At 42.9% G+C, this 21,172-nt stretch overlaps 2 protein-coding genes across 6 annotated transcripts in view; both read left to right on the plus strand.

The window, feature by feature from the left end:
• phf20 (PHD finger protein 20) overlaps positions 1–10,489 on the plus strand; it is a 35,130-nt gene extending 24,641 nt beyond the window's left edge. For 3 of the 5 annotated variants that reach the window (XM_004918500.4, XM_002932860.5, XM_004918503.4), the window contains 9 exons: positions 2,147–2,335; positions 2,678–2,770; positions 3,195–3,359; positions 3,499–3,674; positions 4,267–4,366; positions 4,492–4,687; positions 5,378–5,771; positions 6,058–6,238; positions 8,103–10,489. In XM_004918500.4, the coding sequence (XP_004918557.1) occupies positions 2,147–2,335; positions 2,678–2,770; positions 3,195–3,359; positions 3,499–3,674; positions 4,267–4,366; positions 4,492–4,687; positions 5,378–5,771; positions 6,058–6,238; positions 8,103–8,245 (1,637 nt within the window). In that variant the 3' untranslated portion in view covers positions 8,246–10,489. The remainder of the gene's footprint in view (positions 1–2,146; positions 2,336–2,677; positions 2,771–3,194; positions 3,360–3,498; positions 3,675–4,266; positions 4,367–4,491; positions 4,688–5,377; positions 5,772–6,057; positions 6,239–8,102) is intronic. The other 2 variants (XM_004918501.4, XM_004918502.4) reach the window with 2 other exon arrangements.
• Positions 10,490–14,423: 3,934 nt separating this feature from the next.
• On the plus strand, positions 14,424–20,866 carry edem2 (ER degradation enhancer, mannosidase alpha-like 2). Its single transcript, NM_001005031.1, is given in 11 exon segments — positions 14,424–14,597; positions 14,967–15,077; positions 15,339–15,378; positions 16,247–16,352; positions 16,622–16,747; positions 17,356–17,567; positions 18,163–18,304; positions 18,379–18,503; positions 18,619–18,763; positions 19,355–19,476; positions 19,730–20,866. Coding segments are annotated over 11 exon segments (1,668 nt in total). The 5' UTR covers positions 14,424–14,490; the 3' UTR covers positions 20,162–20,866.
• Positions 20,867–21,172: the final 306 nt, after the last annotated feature.

Raw genomic sequence — 21,172 nt, forward strand, 5'->3', positions numbered from 1 at the left:
AAAACAAGTACAATCAAATATTAGTGGGTAATTGTTAAATGCTCTCAGGGTTGCTGTACATTTGCTGATATTCATGTTATCTGGCCGGATGTTGTACCATCTGTTGGCCAAATAGCATTGATCTTCTCATTAAGCCAATAGCCTAAATGAGTGGAACTTAATGAAGAAGAAAAGCCCCATTCACTTTTACTTTCTGGTGTGTTGGTATCCCTGTACTGCAATTTGATGGTGAAGCTGCCACAGAGACGTGCATACAGTAATGGTTGGGCAGTGAGGCTGAAATCGGCCACATTGCTCAACTGTAACATCGCTTTTGCCTTCTTTTGCATTTATGTTAAGATTGTCCAACCTGCTGCACTAATGTTTTAACGGACTGCATTTTCTAGACCCATCAAAAGACTTTCAGGGGAACCTGTTTAGAGCACAGTTTGGACATTCCATTTTGTCGAACTCTACCCAGTCTGTGGGGCAGTTTTCAGAAATAGCTCTTACTATAGGGGTAGATTGAGCTGAAGTATATTCCACCCAGCCAGCTTCACCAGCCATTGTGTCCCCATTTATCTATGTGGTGTTGCATGAAATCACTCATCTATATCAGCATCTATAGCTCAATGCTCACAAAGTACAGTACGATAACAAAAGAAGCATTTAAAATTCCAGCCATGAAAAATTTGTCCTACAAGATTGCTGGTGTGAACGAGGCCTTACAATTGTCAAACTCGTCTATAATCAGATCATGGTTGAGACTCCAGAGCCTAGGGGTTCTGCCACATAATTGTTTTCTTACAACACACATCCATATTAGTAAATTGTTTTCCACAGGTGTCCCAGTGGAACAGTGCTACTTTAAAGGTGGCCATACATGGGTCCCACGGCCTAAATGGAGCAATACCTCACAAGTGGTTGTGTTCTGTTCGTTTGGGTCAACCGCCTAAATGCTCATTTTCACTGCCTTTCGGCCAGCAGGGGGAGCTTTTACATAAGGACAGACCATCTTTAATGCACTAGGATCACGGTATTAGCGGTCTAACCCCGCCTCCCCTGACTTACATTACATACCCAGCTAGCCAGGCAGTATGGTGGGCAAACTGAGTATGTATGGCCAGCATTACTTGCAGACTGTAAAGCAAAGAAGTGCTGAAATTGTCAAATATTGTAACCTGGGTATGATGAGAGGCACTTTGCTGTATTGTCAAATTGAACTAACAAAAATGAGCAACTGATTTCCATTCTTGTACTACCTGTTGTTTGGCTACAGTTGTTCCTCCTTATGTCCTGGACACATTTCTGCTACAGATAGTAGTGCTGTGTGGGTGTATGTGTCTTGCATTATTGTAGGGAAAGAGTCTAGGCATTGGGCCTAGTACCGCAGAATACCCACTGAGTGGTTGGGTTTTGGGCTAAGAAGGCACGTGTGCAAGCTGGGGGTTGGGGGGAGTCAAGTCACAAGTAATCATTTGAAAAGAAAAATCTGATTTATTTATTCACCACCTCCTTCATTTGCCCCTTAGCTATGAAACCTCTTGGGTTTCAGGTCTGGTTGATGGGCCAGTCAACCCCTAGATGGTTAAAGGGGGGGGAGGGACACATATACAGTGTATAAAGAAAGCTATATTGGAAGTAATGTACCCCCTACTGCAAAATTTAGGGTATTAATGGTCACTGAGGCGTTTTATTTGTTAACTGGAAACCTTGGTACTCGTTATCCAAGCATTATTGTTTGTTGGCCACGGTCTAATACTTCTCTTTAGAGAAGTTGTCATTTGTTTTTAAAATTCTGGATAATCCGCTTGAAAAGCAAATAGTAGAGACTTGAGTTGTTGCAACCTTGTGCTATATTTCCTGCACCCACTGCAGGATTATGGCTGGGGAAGCAATCGTTATTGACGTATTAGTCAGGCTGGCACAATCTGTTCTTTAAAAAAAAATAAAACAAAGGTACAACAAAGGTCGTTTGTCATAAAAGTTGGTTTTACGTCCAATAGCTTGTAGAGGTTTCTCCCAAAATATTATTCCCGATTTCCTGCACATTAGATGCCAGTCTCAACCCTGGTTTGAGTTAATAATATATGTGTTGTGCTCCTGTCCTGTTGCACCGATCAGCTGGTGGTGTTTGCCTACATGGTCCATTTGTGCCCCTCTCTAGACACGCCTCTTCAGATATCATTGCGGAGCTCCCCTCAGGATGGCAAAGCGGAGAGGTTAGGAGAAAAGAGACGACATTCAATGCATGCCTCATATACGTCAAACTCTCACCGGCCTTCCCTCAAAGAGAAGAGCAAGGAGAATCAGATCCAGAAAACACACAGCAAATCTGACAAACAGTCAGAGAGCGGTAAGCCAAACGGCTGTGGGAACTCTTGGTGTGGAGGGGAGACAGCACAATTCTCACTTATAGGGGGAAGACACACGGAGCTACTTAGTAGTAGCTACTTGTCACAGCTACTAAATGCCAGAAAATACCCTGCCATAGACAATACTGAGAATTGCCTCTTCTAAAACACACAGACAAAATTATCAGTAAATGATCACATTGTCTATTTTAGTAGCCACGATAAGTAGCTGCTACTAGTAGTGTGTCTTCTCCCTTAGGGTTTAATAGCATATGGTGAAACTTCTAGCCTTTCTATAAAGCTTCTGAGGATATTTTACGTCATTATCTTGTTTTGTTACACAGTTAAAGACAAAGAAAAGATTAGAGAGAAACTCAAGGATTCCTTGAATCTAAAAGCTAGAAAGAAAAAAAAGAAGAAAAAGAAACCCAGATTAGGTAAGATTTAGTCTTCAAGCAACTTCACGTATAATTAACACATTTTCTTCTTTTTGATACTATTAGTGGAGTTTGGGAACTCTAGGTTGCTACTTTTGTCCCCAGTACAGCTATGGAATCTGTTCTCCAGAAACCCATTATCCAATAAGCTCCTAATTTTTTTTATTTTTACTCAAATAGTTACATTTTCTTTAATTTGCTTCCTTTTTCTTTGTAAAAAAAAAGAATGTAGACTTAAGGTACTGAGATCCAAATTACAGGAAGACCTTTTATCCAGAAAACCCCAGGTCCTGAGCATTCTGGATAACAGGTCCCATACCTGTTCTCGGCACTTAATACTGTGTATTGGTTTAAGCTCACAGTACATTAAAGTTTAGTTCTCTCATGTCTCTAATAGCACCCACCCTATTTTTCCCTCACACAGAGAATTCTGGTAGTGAAGAAAACCTTGATATATCTAAAGAGCTGTCTCCCAAAAAAACACAAGTTATCAAACAGAGTCCTGATTTTAAGCCTTCCTCTCAAGTGAAAAGTGCCCCATTGAGGAGCTCGGAGCATGGCCGAAGAAAAGACACAGGAAGGTTAAGCGGTAAGGATGAGTTTTGATGTGGAATACGGGGGGGGGGATCCTTTTATGGAGAACTGTAGCACTGATTGTGAATATTCCTTTAGAGGAGCTCATTCCCTTATTTGTGGCCTGACTTTAATTTTTTGTTTTTTTTTCTCAGATGAGGATACTCTGAGTGATTCCTGCACTGAAAGCTTGCTTTGGAGCGATGATGATGACAACAATGAAGAGATAGATGTGACCAATGCCGATGAAGAACTAGAGGAAGAGCCTGGAGATTGTGAAATAGTTCGGTGCATGTGTGAGGTGCAGGATGAGAATGATTTTATGATTCAGGTAAGCTTATCAGAAAGGAAAACAAAGTGAGCTAAAACTACAATAAGGCATTTGAATGCTCAATAAAAGCGGCTGCAATGGCTGCAAATGATTTCTTTCTAAATGTGAAAAGGAAACCTACAGAGTTCAATATGGCCATCTAGCAACTCTGCACGGGCAGATTTAAGCTGCTGATTTGGGCCTATCCGACTTACATCTGGCTGAGAATTGGCCAGGTGGTGTTGGGCAAGTTTGATTTTCCTGTCTAATCGAACACATGGGCTCATTGATGCAGTTGTCACTCCCATGACTTTTTATCCTGTTGTCGTAATCCAGTCGTTTAGCACTAAGGGCAAAACGATCGGGTTAGCCCAATATCGCCCACCTTAGATAGGCATAGCGAGGGGGAAAGAGACGCTTGTTTGGTGACTTCACCAATAACAGGACCTTATAGTTTATGGCAGGGGTCCCCAACCTTTCTTACTTGTGAGCCACAGTCATAAAAGTTCATGGAGGGCTCACACACACCTTGCTGACGAGCCCCTAACCGGTGCTCTTGTTCGCTGCAAACTTTACATTTCTGTAAACTGTCCACGATTTGCTTTGTATGCAGTGTGAAGAATGCCTTTGCTGGCAGCATGGTGTCTGTATGGGGCTGCTGGAAGATAACGTTCCTGAGAAATACAAGTGTTATATATGCCAGGATCCACCAGGTACATTTCAAGATTTATTTTGTCGTGCTGTTCCAATTTTTTCCCAGTCTTGACAACAAATGGATTTGTTTCACTGCATAGTTTTTGTGGGACCAACCTTGCCCCATTTTTTGGTCTTTCTTTAGGTCAGAGGCTAAGTCTGAAGTATTGGTATGACAAGGAGTGGCTGGACAAAGGGCATATGCACGGCTTGTCATGTCTAGAAGAAAACTACTCTCATCAGAATGCAAGGAAAATTGTGGCCACGCATCAGCTTCTAGGGGATGTACAGCGAGTGATTGAGGTTCTGCATGGACTGCAGCTGAAGATGAGTATATTGCAGTACGTCATCTTGTTTTACTCTTGTAATATCTGTAGTGTGAGTGGGCAGTTTAGTCCTACACGTATTTTCAGTATATGCTTTATACAACCAAATTAAAATTTTCTAAAGCTTTCGTCCAGACAGAATTCCTGTTTTCTAAGAATATACCATGTTTCCCCCGAAAATAAAACCTACCCAAAAAATAAGCCCTAGCAGGATTTCTATGTATTTGTTAAATATAAGCCCTACCCCGATAATAAGACCTAGTGATGGGTGTGGCTATGCAGCGTATCTGCCCCACCAACAAGGTCGGCTCCCCCTGTCAGGTCCTGGCCATCCTGTGCACGCTGAGGTTTCAGGTGAAGACGGAGACATAGAGACTGGAGTTCTCCACAGTGAAAGTCTCTTAGTGAAATGAGGAGCAGGACGCTTTGCTTTTTTACCATATTGTGTGTCCCCAGGGGGAAGAAGGAAAGCTTTTTTACCCAGCAACAGTCTGTGGGCCTCTCTCACACCCCCTTCCCCCAACCCAAACACTTCTTAATAAAAATAAGACATCCCCTGAAAATAAGCCCTAGTGTGTCTTCTTGAGAAAAAATAAATATAAGACTGTCTTATTTTTATGCACAGAAATTTAGGACATATAAGTGTTTATACTCCCTATTTGTTATTATTTGTACAGTCTTGATCCTCTCTTGTTATCTAAACAGAAGCAAAGAGCATCCAGACCTGAAATTCTGGGGCCAACCTTGGAAACAGCAAGCCGTGAATGACAAATGTTACATCAGGCGCAGCTTGGAGGAAAACTCTTGCAAAGGTGACTCCACAAATCATAGGACTTATAATGGTGCCGTGGACAAACCCTCCCCCATTCCTTCTGTGGAGGAATCTTACATCACAAGCGAACACTGTTACCAAAAACCTAGGACCTATTACCCTGCTGTGGAACAGAGACTGGTCGTGGAGACACGAAGTTCAGCGTTGGACGGTGGAGTGGAGCGAATACGGCAGAGCAGGGAAGACTCAATCGCTGAGAGACTTGGGTGGGAGTTAGACAGAGAGCTGATAAAAACAGAGAGTGAATCAAAGCATAATTACTGTAAGGTGAGTCATTGGGTATATGAATTATATGATAATGAAAATATATACAAGATATTGATGCTTTCTTCTGCTGTAACAGGTAAGGTCTGACACTGGATTTGTAACCCCATAACCAGACTCAAGGAAGTTTTTAGGCAATCTCCGAATTTTTGTACCCGATACAATATATTACATTTGTGTATGATCTATGACTTGCACCGTCAGAATGCTCATTGTCATCAAGTTTAGTTGAATTGTAGCCAATGTACATCAACACTGGTTTCTAATCATAACCACTGTACTTTACCAGGTAAGAGAGTGCCTGTCTAAGAGGAACCCTCCCCAAGAATCCACACATCCGCAGCCAACCGATATTAGCGACGGTGGGGTCAGCTCACAGATACAGTGGCAACTAAACTTACTGGCACATCTGGAGTCTCTGCAGGATGAAGTCACTCACCGGATGGATTTCATTGAGAAAGAACTCGATGGTAACTACAGCATGTTTCTTCTCCTTGTGTCTCGGAGACTGTACTTTACTGATATGCCGTATCAGTGAAGTGTCAGAGTATTAGATATGTTAGATGAAGCAGGAAGAATGTTGGAGAGTACCTTGCTGTTTCTGATAGAGAATCAGAGCCTTGTAACTGTTTGAAAATAAGAGTCGGTAAGACATGTGTTGGTTTTATGCATGTGTCTTAAGGACTGTCGGGATATAGGGAAGGCCTAGACAGAAGGTAACGTTGCCTATAGAATTGTGGCCAGGAGATGACTACAGTGTAGACCAGAAAATGCCCTGTTGCTAATACCAATACTGAATGCACCCAGGAGTCGTCCTTTCCAATTTGCTAAGTCTTCTAGGAAGAGGGAAAATTTGTTTTTCAAGTTGGCTCCTTTAGGCTCTGGTTACACAAAGCATTGGATTCACTTCTCTCAGCCTGCATTTTGTAAGCAGGCAGAGAGAAAAGCGGATTTGTTCTCCTCTGCAGCCCCATATAGTTGTATTGACAGGTACAGCTTACCCCCCTGAGTCAGGTCCAGGCTTGGATTCAAAATAGGCCCAAACAGGCCCCATTAAATAATGACTGTCTGGCATCTTACAGCAGCCCCTCTGGCATTTGTCAGAATCCACAGATTGAAATTCTGGTCCTGCCCACCCCTTGAGCTGGCTTCTAGGTGTACAGAGAGGCATATGGCAATGAATTCTGCCCTTCATGCAAGCACTAGTCACTCTTTGGGTATGATTAGTTCAGTATAGGGGGTGGTGGCAGGAAGGGCAGCAGGGTAAAATCAAGGGGACTCAATTAACCACAGGGCAAATTTGCACCTGTCGGCAACCAGTCAGTGGCTGGAGTTTTACGGGCAGCTGCAGATTGAACAGTGAAGCAAACATTTGATTGGTTCTCCTCTGCAGCCCCATATAGCTGCATTGACAGACACAGCTGCCCCCTGAGCCAGAACCCACAGATTGCCAGTCTGGGCCTGGGTCCTGGCATTCCAAGTACCCAGAGGCACAAACCGCCCCCAGCCCAATAAATAGTGAGTGTCTATGGCACCTTACAGCAGCCCCTCTGGCATTTTCCTGAACCCACAGATTGCCAGTCTGGGCCTGGCATTCCAAGTACCCAGAGGCCCAAACAGCCCCCCCAGCCCAATAAATAGCGACTGACTATGGCACCTTACAGCAGCCCCTCTGGCATTTTCCTGAACCCACAGATTGCCAGTCTGGGCCTGGGTCCTGGCATTCCAAGTACCCAGAGGCCCAAACAGCCCCCCCCAGCCCAATAAATAGTGAGTGACTATGGCACCTTACAGCAGCCCCTCTGGCATTTTCCTGAACCCACAGATTGCCAGTCCGGGTCCTGGCATTCCAAGTACCCAGAGGCACAAACAGCCCCCCAGCCCAATAAATAGTGAGTGTCTATGGCACCTTACAGCAGCCCCTCTGGCATTTGCCTGAACCCACAGATTGCCAGTCCGGGTCTGCCCTGAATGCAGCTATGCGGATCAGAGTGGAGATCTGCCTGAAATACACAAAAGCAGGAATATACAGACTGATCTCCTCTCTTTATAGCAGCACTCAGGTGGAAGCTATGTCTGTCCGTGTAGCTATATGAGGCTGGGGAATCGAGTGGATTCGTTGCTCTCTGCCTGCCTACAATACACAGGCTGAGAAAACAGAGCCAACTCTGTGTGACCAGGGTCTTACTTGAAAGTAACCCATAAAGAAAGGCAGAACCCTATGTTGTAGCTCCATTGTGCAGGAGTAAATCATATTGTGTATCCTATACTAATTCCTTTTTTGCTTGAGCTTGCTTTCTACATAACTAATGGACTCTTTCTGTTTTTCCGCAGTTCTAGAGAGTTTCTTGGACTACACAGGAGAACTCGAGCCTCCGGAACCCCTCGCACGACTTCCTCAGCTCAAGCATCGAATCAAACAGCTCTTGACGGACCTTGGCAAAGTGGAGCAAATAGCTCTCTACTGCTCAACATGAGGAGCATACAGTTGCCCATCTTGGCTGGTCCTCTGTAAGACTGTACAGGGCTCTGGCGCTACAGAGCTTGGGAATAGCATGCAGACTGCATGTGCTGCAGACAAGACTGCAGGGCTGAACAAGGACATGATCGGCCTCAAAGCAAAGGCACTCTGTTGTTATACTTTCATAATGAGGAGTATTTTCAAAAAAACAAAACAAAAAAAAAAAAATGTAGTGCTGAGGCCTGGGTCTTTTCGTTTTCTCGCCTTGGTTACCATGATTTGCTAGCCGCTTATTTTGTAGCGTCTCATCTGTAGCTTCTTAACTCTTTCAATGCCAGTAGGGTGCATTGTAGTCAAGAAAGCCCCCCCCCCCCTCCTCCGGCACAGAAAGGGGTTGTTATTTTTGCTCTTATAATTGTGTTTGTTCTAATGAAACAAAAAAAACTTTTTTTTTTGTATTTGTTTTTTGAAATGTGACTTGAAATGTTGCCACTAAGGACAGTCCTGATAGCAAAAAAAAAAATGCATTGTGGAGTCTATCTGCAAATTGTTTCGCTGTTTTATTTAAGTGTTTGCCGGCTTCTCTCTTCCTTTTCGATTACATATAGAGCAGTATTTAATCATCGAGAAGTATAGTCATGACATTTTGGTCGGGTTATTGCCGTGAGAAACGTTCTACTTTTCCATTGTTATTCTGTTGCCGCTGTGTTTGTAGCTATTCTGTTCTATTCTGGGTTTTTTTTTTTGTATTCTCTTTCTTTTGCTTGTTGTACTTGCGGTAATGGTACACCGATGCTGTACGGTTTATCTTAATGGCTACGGCATGATATGTAGAGAATGATCTACAACATAACTTTTTGTATTCTTAATTTCTAGTAAATTATGGCCAAGCTGTGCCTACAGAGCAAGGGAAAAAAAACTAAATATATGCTAACTGAATGTGATATTTAATATGGCATTTTTCTGCATAAAAATGGGTCATTCCTCTGTTTAAATACTAATCCTTTTTAAAACTATTATGTGCTCCATCATAGAAGAGGTACTTAGTTCCCCTGCAGTACGAACTTCAGAAATCAGATCTGAGGTATAGCATGTTATCATTCCAGGAACTACAGGAGACTTTCCGCTATGACGTTGCCCACCTTATACACTTGGCCTTTGCCGAGGTCCCCACTGGCTTTCAAGCTGCCCCGTCACTAGTATGTCACCCAAACAAGCATGGTGTAACAAAGGAAAGCAAATATATGTATTAGGGTGAAGACACACAGAGCTACTTAGTAGCAGCTACTTGTCATGGCTACCAGAATCCCCTGCCATAGACAATACTGAGAATTGCCTCTGCAAAAACACACGTAGAGACAATTATCAGTAAATGATCAGCATTGTCTGTTTCTGAAGCTGCTACAAGTAGCTCTGTGTGTCTTCACCCATAGCCCTTTCACTGCCAAGGGGTCTACACCAGATGATGTCCTGGTAGTAAAAGTGGAAACTGTGGGACTCTTTGTTCATTCTTTGTGTAGTCAGAATGAGAATGCATTTGGCTGAAATTCTGCTAGTTTATGAATCAATTTCCTTGTCTTCCCCCCACCCCCCAAATATGTGATTGGGCTGCACTCAATGTATTTTTTAACTATAGAGATGCTTTGTCTTTGGGCAAAGGTTTATTCTGTGTTACTTTTCTCCTGTTTTGTTTTAAGTGCCAGAAACACCAGAAAATGAAAATGCCCTCAATGCATTTACAAGTAACGATCAATTAGTCGCCAATTTTTATGATTCTGCATCATTTCTAGAAAACATATATCTAGAATATCCACATATATAATGAAGATACCTTCAGACACAAGAGCTGATATCAAACTCACTGCAATGTAAAAAAAAAAAAAAAAAGTGACGTCTGCACTTTAATGTACTTAATAGAAATGACTGGTATTTCAAATGAATACGTTTCAGTTTTTGGTGTTAATGGTTCTTTCAAGGTTTATTTTTGTTCTGTTTTCCCTGTGAATCCATCACGTTCCAGCCAACGCACAGTGATAATACTGGTGGCGCAGGAAATGATTGCCTGTATCAGTCAAATTCTATTTCTGTCCTTTTGTTCCCTTATTAAATCATTTCGGTTACCATGCAGCATGGAATCAAGGAGAATCACTGATCCGAGATATTTGCCATCAGAATTAAGGAAAAAAAAGTCTTTATTGGGAGAGTTGTTTTTCTTTAAGGAACTGTTCTTCCTAAAATAAATGAAAAAGTGGGGAAAAGACTTTGTATGTTGTGTGAAGTTAATGATGTGAAGGACAAAGAGCAGCATCCGGGTATGACACCTGTTATCCAGAATGCTTGTGACCTGGGGTCATTTAATAAACCCAATAGGGCTGTTCTGCCCCAATAAGGGGTAATTATATCTTAGTTGGGATCAAGTACAGGTACTGTTTTATTATTACAGAGAAAAGGGAATCATTTAACCATTAAATAAACCCAATAGGGCTGTTCTGCCCCCAATAAGGGGTAATTATATCTTAGTTGGGATCAAGTACAGGTACTGTTTTATTATTACAGGGAAAAGGGAATCATTTAACCATTAAATAAACCCAATAGGGCTGTTCTGCCCCCAATAAGGGGTAATTATATCTTAGTTGGGATCAAGTACAGGTACTGTTTTATTATTACAGAGAAAAGGGAATCATTTAACCATTAAATAAACCCAATGGGGCTGTTCTGCCCCCAATAAGGGGTAATTATATCTTAGTTGGGATCAAGTACAGGTACTGTTTTATTATTACAGAGAAAAGGGAATCATTTAACCATTAAATAAACCCAATAGGGCTGTTCTGCCCCCAATAAGGGGTAATTATATCTTAGTTGGGATCAAGTACAGGTACTGTTTTATTATTACAGAGAAAAGGGAATCATTTAACCATTAAATAAACCCAATAGGACTGTTCTGCCCCCAATAAGGGGTAATTATATCTTAGTTGGGATCAAGTACAGGTACTGTTTTATTATTACAGAGAAAAGGGAATCATTTAACCATTAAATAAACCCAATAGGGCTGTTCTGCCCCCAATAAGGGGTAATTATATCTTAGTTGGGATCAAGTACAGGTACTGTTTTATTATTACAGAGAAAAGGGAATCATTTAACCATTAAATAAACCCAATAGGGCTGTTCTGCCCCCAATAAGGGGTAATTATATCTTAGTTGGGATCAAGTACAGGTACTGTTTTATTATTACAGAGAAAAGGGAAACTAGACTGCAGTTATAATGAGACACAAAAGTCGAATAGGAAAGGGCCTGAACAGAGTAATAAGTAATAACTAACAATAATGCAGTAATAGGTTTTTGGCTGCCAGGGTCAGTGACTCCCTTTTAAAAGCTGGAAAGAGGCAAAAAAAAGAAGGAAATTTAAAAACTAAAGGAAAAAAAGAGCTAAATATAAGACACAATACATAGTACGACTAAAGCAACAATCTAAAATTAATATTCAGACTGAAATTGAAATGGGAGGATGTTCTGAACATGAAATAGTTGGCAGGCACCAATCATAAAAAAGTGGCGTCCTGGAAATATATTGTAGACCCCCAAGGATATTGTCCGATACACAATACATACACAGATTTTAGCATTATCCAAGTGAAATTTTCTAGCCTGTCCGTTCAACTAAATGACCCTTCGCCATGGCACGAAATTTATTGGGGCGATAATCATTCATAAGATTCTATAGGTTCATGTATGGCCAGCTTTAGACTTTAGAGTTCTGCATGGGTCTGGTCGGGAAATCCCACCCACACAGGCCACCCAATACATACTTCCCCCTACCCAGGCCCTGACTGCAATTAGGTAATTTATATTCCAACCCAGGACCTGCAAAACCAGAATTGACGTCACTCTGGAGCCAAATGAATGGGGTAAGTAGAGAGGCCACTCCAGCACCTTAGCTGGGTACCCAGGCGGGTTAACTACGGACTGCCTGCATGGTTAGAATAATAGGGGCTTTCTGCCCGAAACCCGACCACCCTGCAGATATTCTATAGGTACCTGACTCGATGCAGGACTCCAGCTTAGACCTCTGATGGAGACACGGTTGTATTATTTGCTGTGCACACAAGTATGCAAAAGCCAATATAGTAAGGGTAAGAATGCTGCCAATGGTAGCAGTTTATATCACTGTTGCCCTTCACATGTTGATGTCCTAGCACCTGTAGCACAAGGGTGAGTGCTGGGAGTTGCTTCAACAACAGCTAAATGGCCATAGGTTATATAGTATAGTTTGATTTATAGTCCCTTCAAAGTTTCTTTTGTCCCAGACCCTACCCTACTGGGGTGCAGTGAGTAAAGGGGAGTTATGGGGTCACTCACTGAACTATCACACCAGGCCCAGACTGGCAATCTGTGGATTCTGACAAATGCCATAGTAATATGCCATAGACCGTATTTATTGGGCTTTTGGAGGGCTGTTTTAGGGGGTACATATATTAAATATGAGAATAATAATCGCCTTTCTATGGTTATGGAGCAGTGAGTGCTGCTGGTTCCCTGCACAAATGGGGCAGCACATCTCTAGGTGACAGACCTGTCTGGGTCTCTCCAGGTGAACCCACCATTTTTACCTAATTGGACCCACAATACACAGCTTTACTCAGTGGAGTTGGGCCAAGTACTATGTGGGCCTAAAACACACACCTGCCTGCTTACTCACTACCCTCCCTTCCTATGGCAGTTTTCTTGAAACTGCCCCCCTCCACATGCTTCATGCTTCCCCTTGGGTTGCCATTTTTTTTTTTTTTGTTATTATACCAGCCTTTGGGTCAGGGGAGCAGGCGGAGCATCCCATGGGGTGGGAACAATGGGCGGAGTATAGTAAAGGGGGTGATTTGTAGGGTATTAAAAAAAATTACATTGCTGATAGTTTTGTAATTCCAACCACGGCACTAGCTGGCGATTTACCGGCTGGGCAGTAACCTTAGCCCCACCGTTTGTACCGGGCCATGTGCCTTTGCTGCTTAGCGCTAGTTCTGGCCCTGTTACCCAGTTTTTTAAATAGGGCTCTTGGCTGCTTCTGTATTTAGCAAATCTTTGTAGGGCAAGCTCTGAGGCGCCAACTTTTTTCCACACAATTATTTAGCCCAATTAGATTTGAGCTTTTGGCTACAAAATCATAACCAAGCGTAAAACAAATTCTAATAAGCTAATTACTGGTAAATGTGTCATCTATTTATCCCTAAACTAACATTATCATAATTCCTCAAGCAGCCAAAAAGTTGAAAATTGTATTTGGCCAAGCTCTGGCTAGGGTTGCCACCTGGCAGGTAAGAATGATACCATTGATGCCAATGTTATATTAGGGAAGAAAGAAAGAAATATAGGAAGGTTGGTATTTTTTACCAGAAAAGGTGGCAACCCTAACTTTATCAGGAGACGTATTGTGCAACAAATTAAATTAAAGGTTAAACCATGGAACCTGTGCTACCAAAGCTACAATTTAGTATTTATATCTATATATGTACAGTACCAGTGTAATGTAAAATAGATTCCGAATGTTGCATTAACCCCAGACATGATATACATATGGGTGTGTTAAACTACAACTCCCAGAAGCCCCAATCCTGAGAGTTATAGCTTAAGGATCAACTACAGAACTGCCCCCACATCACAGTAGAAAGTAGTCCAATCACATTCCCTATAGAGCAGGGTGTAAAGCAGAGCCTGAAAGAGCAAAAAGGAATACAAACAGAGCCTCTGTCTATACTGTCCCATTGCATGCTGGGTATTATAGTTTTATATGAATCTTATCTGTAGGCCAATTGTTAGATACAAACTACATTACCCAGCATGCAGTGGAACAGGCACACTAGGGGAAACACTTTGGCTAGTTTCCAAACTTCAAACCCACTAAGGCTCTGAAAAATAGCCCAAAACTGTACTTTGGCAGGTTTGTACTTTGGAAACCCGCCAGGGCTGTAAATTAGTAGCCCAGTTTGAGGGGAAAGCCGCCAACCTGGCAACCCTGTTCCACATATGCAACGTTTCCAGAAGCAAAGATGGTGGGTAACTACTTCACCTTAAGCATGTGTCATCACTCTCCACCTATGCTGAACAGCCAAAGGGGAAGTGGTGTGGGACAGCCAATCGGGAAGTGGTGCGGGTCATCCAATCAGGAAGTGCTGCGGGACATCCAATCAGAGCGCGGTTTGTACCAGTCCGTCAGGAAGCCGGCTGTGTGACTATGTTGTGACAGAAAAGAGACTGTGACTTGGTGTGTGATGGTTACGATATTGTACCCACTTTATCTGGGTATCCTTGGTGCCCTGCTGCCAGGCTATCATGCCAGGGACCGGGGGCTCACGGAGGAGGAAATGGCCCAATACAGGTGAGGCTACTTAGTCCCTTGTTATTGGCTGATAATATCAATGCCATATTAAGATTATAGAGAAGCCTCCAGCCTGTTTTATTTATAATAAAAGGGCCTGTGACTTTAATCACCCTCCTCCTGTTTTATTTACATGTCTTTTCCCTTCTGCCTCCCCCCCCCTCACTGTTTCTCATATGTTTATCACTTTCATGTGTTGGAGGATGCTGGGAGATGTAGTTCATCAAGTATGGTGGGCCCCAGGAGGATGGAGAATTCAAACATGTATTATTAAAGCCATGAAATCATCTCTATTGCCCCTGAGGATGGAGTGAAACTGTTATTCAGTAATATAAGCAAATCGTTAACACTTGTGATCTTCCCTCCAAGGGATCGGGTGAAATCCATGTTTTATCACGCGTACAACAACTACTTGGACCATGCCTTCCCCTACGATGAACTGCGCCCCCTCACCTGTGATGGACAAGATACCTGGGGAAGGTGATTAACTGCCCTTGTAAGGAGTATATAGGCCATAGCTAAGCAGATTAGAGTATTTAAAGGGGAAGTTAACCTTTAAATTACATTTTTAATATGTCGTAGATTTTTGTAACATTTTTTTTTGCTGGTCTTTATTTTAATTGCTGTGCTAGGGTAGATGAAGGCCGGGAAGGGGGGGGTTACAAGAGCTGTCTTTGTTTTTAATATATATATATATATATATATATATATATATATATATATATATTTCTTTTTTTGCAGTTTCTCCCTGACTCTAATTGATGCGTTAGACACGTTACTGGTAAGCTATTGGTGCATTTAATTAATTACATACATGTTGTATGTATGCTATAGTGCATAGCACAGCAAAGGAATTAAACATGTACATACTCTGCAGGGGGCAGATACTGTGATGTTGGGGGGATGGTGACTGTCTATGGCACCTTACAGCAGCCCCTCTGGGCCCTGGCATTCCAAGTACCCAGAGGCCCAAACAGCCCCCCCAGCCCAATAAATAGTGACTGTCTATGGCACCTTACAGCAGCCCCTCTGGCATTTGCCTGAACCCACAGATTGCCAGTCTGGGCCTGGGTCGTGGCATTCCAAGTACCCAGAGGCCCAAACAGCCCCCCCCCCAGCCCAATAAATAGTGACTGTCTATGGCATCTTACAGCAGCCCCTCTGGCATTTGCCTGAACCCACAGATTGCCAGTCTGGGCCTGGGTCGTGGCATTCCAAGTACCCAGAGGCCCAAACAGCCCCCCCCCAGCCCAATAAATAGTGACTGTCTATGGCATCTTACAGCAGCCCCTCTGGCATTTGCCTGAACCCACAGATTGCCAGTCTGGGCCTGGGTCCTGGCATTCCAAGTACACAGAGGCCCAAACAGCCCCCCCAGCCCAATAAATAGTGACTGTCTATGGCACGGGGCAGTATAGGCAATTGCTGTGAGTCCTTATGCAAAGTCATTGCTGATATTGAATAGGGCCCCTGCTGTGCTGGTAAAGATGTACCCAGCACATAGCCAGAGCCAGATACATCAGATAGGGCCCGGAGCTCTGCAGTATTGTTCGCTGCCTTCTGCAAGGGCTTTGCACTCACACATGTGTTGAATATGTTGCAGTTGCCTTACATTTCTCATGCATCACTGTCCTTTCTGGGCTTGGCAGATTATTGGAAACGTCACCGAGTTCCAGAGAGTAGTAAATGTCCTGCAGGATACTTTGGATTTTGACATTGATGTCAATGCTTCAGTCTTCGAGACCAACATCCGAGGTTGGGCGCTGTTTTTTCTTTGTCACTCTCATGTCACTCACATTTATGGCTGATAACTCTCAAGCTTTCATTTTATAAAATATAAACACTGACACTTGGGGGATACCATTAAACAGCAGAGTATGGCTTTGACATAATATCCAATATCTGTATAGATTGCTGCCCTGTGCCCAGTGTCTGCTTTTGCTGCTTAGTTCCTCTGTTAGTGGTATGATGTGTATGTATTTACCTGTATATAGTGCTAACACAGTGTTTATATTGTTGTTCAGTTGTGGGTGGTCTCTTGTCTGCTCACCTTTTCTCCAAAAGAGCCGGCCTGGAACTGGAACCGGGGTGGCCTTGCACTGGCCCCCTACTTCGCATGGCAGAAGAGGCTGCTCGCAAACTCCTTCCAGGTTAGCAAAGATTGGGGGTTATGGTGTAAAGGGAAAATATAACCTGTTTTATTAGCTGGCGTTTTGTATTTTCTTTACTACTAGACCGCATTCCTGTGGCTCATTCTGCCCATAGAGCTTATTTAGCTGTATAGCTGTGTTTATTCATATTAAATACCAAATGAAATGAATGGCTTAAATGTAATATTAGGGGTTGTTCACCTTGAGTTAACTATGATGTAGAGCCTAATATTTTAATTTGCAATTGGTCTTCATTTGTTATCATTTGTTTTTTTATTTGAATTATTTCACTTTTTGTTCAGCAGCTCTCCAGTTTGGAATTTCAGCAGCTATCTGGTTACTAGGGTCCAGTTTACCCTAGCGACCCGGCAGTGGTTTGAATGAGAGAGTGAAATGGGAATACGAGAGGAGCTGAACAGAAAAATAAGTAATAAAAAGTAACAGTAACAGTAATAATAAAATTGTAGCCTCACAGAGTTTTTTTTTTTTAATCTGCTTGTATATGGGGGTATTTGGCATATGTTCAGAATCACAACTGGAACCATTTTTACAACTAGCTGAGAATATAACATCATCTATTTCTTTGTACCCCTTTATTTATCCTATAGCGTTTGACACAGCCACAGGGATGCCCTACGGGACAGTCAACCTGCTGAGAGGTGTTAACCCTACAGAGACCCCCGTGACATGCACAGCCGGCGTCGGAACATTTATTGTGGAGTTTGCCACTCTGAGTCGCCTTACAGGAGACCCACAGTTTGAGATGGTGGCAAGAAGAGCCCTCAGAGGATTGTGGGAGAGCAGGTCTGATATTGGGCTGGTGAGTTGGAAATGATCAGTGCAGCTTGGTTTGCTTTTCCCAATCACCAAAGAGAAATATTATATAGTAGTAGAAGTTGAAAAAAGACACAGGTCCATTGCTCTATGAGGCTACAATGTATTGTTATTGTTACTATTTACTGCTTACCTTCTATTCAGTCCCTCTCCTATTCATATTCCAGTCTCTTATTCAAACCACTGCCTGGTCGCTAAGGTAATTCGGACCCTAGCAACCTGATAGCTGCTGAAACTCTAAACTAGAAAACTGCTGTAAAAAGAAATAATTAATAAACCACAGATAATAAAAAATGTAGACCAACTTCAGATTGTCTTAGAATATCACATACTTAAGGTGAACCACCCTTTAAAGAAACTGTAACAATTTTGTAACATTCAATATATCTTTTCCAAATACTTTTGTTAGAAAATATATCATAAAAAAAGCATCATATAATAATAGAGAAAACTGTAAAGGGTTCACAGACGTAACAAGCACCACTGTGCATTAAAACTGGAAAAATGGTGTTACTGTTTCTTTAAGTAAACCTGCCTATCTGCTACGGGATCCAAAATCAAATATATATACCTATATATAGGTAGGAAACCATGTAGACGTCATGACCTCCAAGTGGGTAGCTCAGGATGCTGGAATCGGGGCCGGCGTTGATTCCTACTTTGAATATCTGGTGAAAGGGGCGATCCTGCTGCAGGACGAGGAATTAATGTCTATGTTTCTTGGTAAGCAATATGCTTTGCTGCTGATCCTGGGAGTTGTACTTTAGCTATAGCTGACACTGATGGATCTGTTTCAGAATACAACAAGGCCCTCCAGAACTTCACCAAATACGACGACTGGTATGTGTGGGTTCAGATGTATAAGGGCACGGTCACTATGCCCGTTTTCCAATCACTGGAAGCCTTTTGGCCAGGATTACAGGTAACAGACGGGTTCCTCTGTGCAGGATATCTGCACATTTCCGTGCAAAGATTCTCCTCCATATCAGGTCTATAATAAAAGACCCCACCAAATGATTTCATGTCATTTTGCACAGAGTTTAGTGGGAGATATCAGAAGTGGAATGAGATCATTCCTCAATTACTACACAGTATGGAGGCAGTTTGGTGGGTTACCGGAATTTTACAGCATTCCTCAGGGATTTACCGTGGAGAAAAGAGAGGGCTACCCCCTCCGGCCGGGTAAGTCTTGCAAGACAGTGCTCCAGGCCCCCCTGCAAATACATTTTTTGGAGAGGCCCAGGGTGCACAGAAACCTGATTCGCCTCCCCACCTATTCGCATATGCCCACCCCCTAGGAATAGATTGCAGCAGGCAGGCACATTTTTCAGCAGTAGAATGGCTGTATAGGAAGCAGCACCCCTCCCCGTGTCCACGGGGTTGCTGGTCCTTTTTATATAATATATTTTTATATATATATATTATATAAAACACAGTAGTTACACCACTGCTTAAAACAAACTATGATCATGATAGCAGGGGCAATTCTATCCCCCAAGCATCCCCCCAGCGCTCCCTTCACTAAAAGCGGAAAATTTTTGGCTTAATAACCAGAAATTTGGCTCCTAAAGTTACCAGGAGCTGCTTTTTGCCGCCCCTGATAACTCATGGGGTGCTGCCCGCTGAGGTGAGTTTCTTAGCCTGCTTCATGACTCTCCAGCCCTGGCATGACATAATTTCATTAAAATAATCTTATAAACCGCTTTCCAGAGTGCAGTGGGCACGGGGCAACCATATTGATTAGCTCTGATGTGTTCCGATTGTGTCTTGCAGAGCTGATTGAGAGCGCAATGTATCTGTACAAGGCGACCAGAGATCCAATTCTGTTAGAGCTGGGAAGAGATGCCGTGGAGTCCATTGAAAGGATAAGCAAAGTGGACTGTGGATTTGCAACGGTACATCATCATGCTTCTCTAAACATTTCTTTTCTACAGCATGGTTTTCATTGGGTGTAGATGGGAGATTTAAGGTTGTGCGCAAAAAGGAGGGTTAATTGTGATCCAGGGGAGGAGAGACGGCCAACCTAAGGGTGCACCAAAGTGTAATTTGGCCATTGTTCCTACTCTGTGTGGGACCCACAAAATACAGTTCTGGGGTGCTCACATTATCAGTCTATGGAATGAATCAACATGACATGTCTCCTTACAGATCAAAGACGTTCGAGATCACAAGCTGGATAACCGCATGGAGTCTTTCTTCCTGGCCGAAACCATCAAGTACCTCTATTTGCTGTTTGACCCAGACAACTTTATCCACAATGATGGCTCCACCTCTGATCTGGTGGTGACTCCATACGGGGAGTGTGTCATGGGGGCAGGCGGCTACGTCTTCAACACCGAGGCCCACCCTATAGACCCTGCTGCGCTGCACTGCTGTAAGAGGGACTCTGCTGAGCAGTGGGAAGTGGAAGACCTGGTGAGGGAGTTTTTCTCCATCAAGAGCAGCAGTAATCCTAAGGCACAACAACATAGGCCAGACTCTCAGAACAGAAACAAAAGCAAAAGAACCTCTAAGCTCAGCTGCCCAAGCCAGCCATTCACTTCGAAACTTTCCATCCTTGGGCAGGTTTTTCTTGATTGATGATGGCCTTTCCTGCCTGCTGCATCTGTCCAGGTTTTTACCTTTTTTAAGTTCACTTTCCTCCTCTTCAAATGTCCTGCCATGATTCAGTTCACCCAATGTGAGTATGCACTGTGACCCTAGGCACATACCTCTCCTGCCTTTTTTAATTCCGCCCTGCAGGTAGAGGATGGGACTTTTCTAACTGCGTGTAGAGGGTCAGAAGAGAGTGTTTGGTTCAGAAGCCGACCAAATCCAAATCCTAATGCTTTTTATGACCAAATTCTTATGAGTTTACGTAATGGGGTTATGTTATGAGGTTACATAATAAAAGGCACTAAGTTAGCCCAGGAGCAGTAACCCATAGCAACCAATCATCAGGAAGCATTTACTGGTCACCTGTTTAAAAGCATTCTTATTGGCTGATGGGTTACTACTCCTGGGCAGAATTATCACCGTTTATTACATATGGGGGTTATTGTTCAGCTAAACCAAATAATAATCTGTTCTTTATTTGTCCCAGTCTTTTGTAGGGGAATTCGGTATCCGTACATATCCACAAATTATAGGTTTGCTATATCCCTAGATCCTAGAAAAGGTTACCCCCAGTTCTGATGCTGCACTTTCCTTATCCTAACACAAACGGGTGGATTGTTTTGTTGCTGTCGGCAGTCACGCCGCAGTCCTCCCATGGAGGGTTGCTATGAATAAAGAGTGCACGCCAAATCTGCTGTTTCTTTTTCTATTTCCCTTACGATGGTGGGACTGGATTTCATTGGGAAGTCTATATTCAACCGCACACAGTATGAGTTTATGTCATTTGCTGGTGTCTCCTCCTGCCCCTTTATCACTGGTGTAATATAGGTTTCTTATTGTACATGTCTGGTGATTGGCACGGTGCCTGCTGTTAAATGAAGCTGATTGGCTTTTTAACCCTAACTAGGCTGCAGCAGAATATACAGACACCATTATTTTTAAAGCATACCTTCCAATATGTTAGTAGCTGCTCAACACATTTTTCCTAGTGTCGTT

This window comes from Xenopus tropicalis, chromosome 10, assembly GCF_000004195.4.
Source record: "Xenopus tropicalis strain Nigerian chromosome 10, UCB_Xtro_10.0, whole genome shotgun sequence".
Classification (NCBI taxonomy): domain Eukaryota; kingdom Metazoa; phylum Chordata; class Amphibia; order Anura; family Pipidae; genus Xenopus; species Xenopus tropicalis.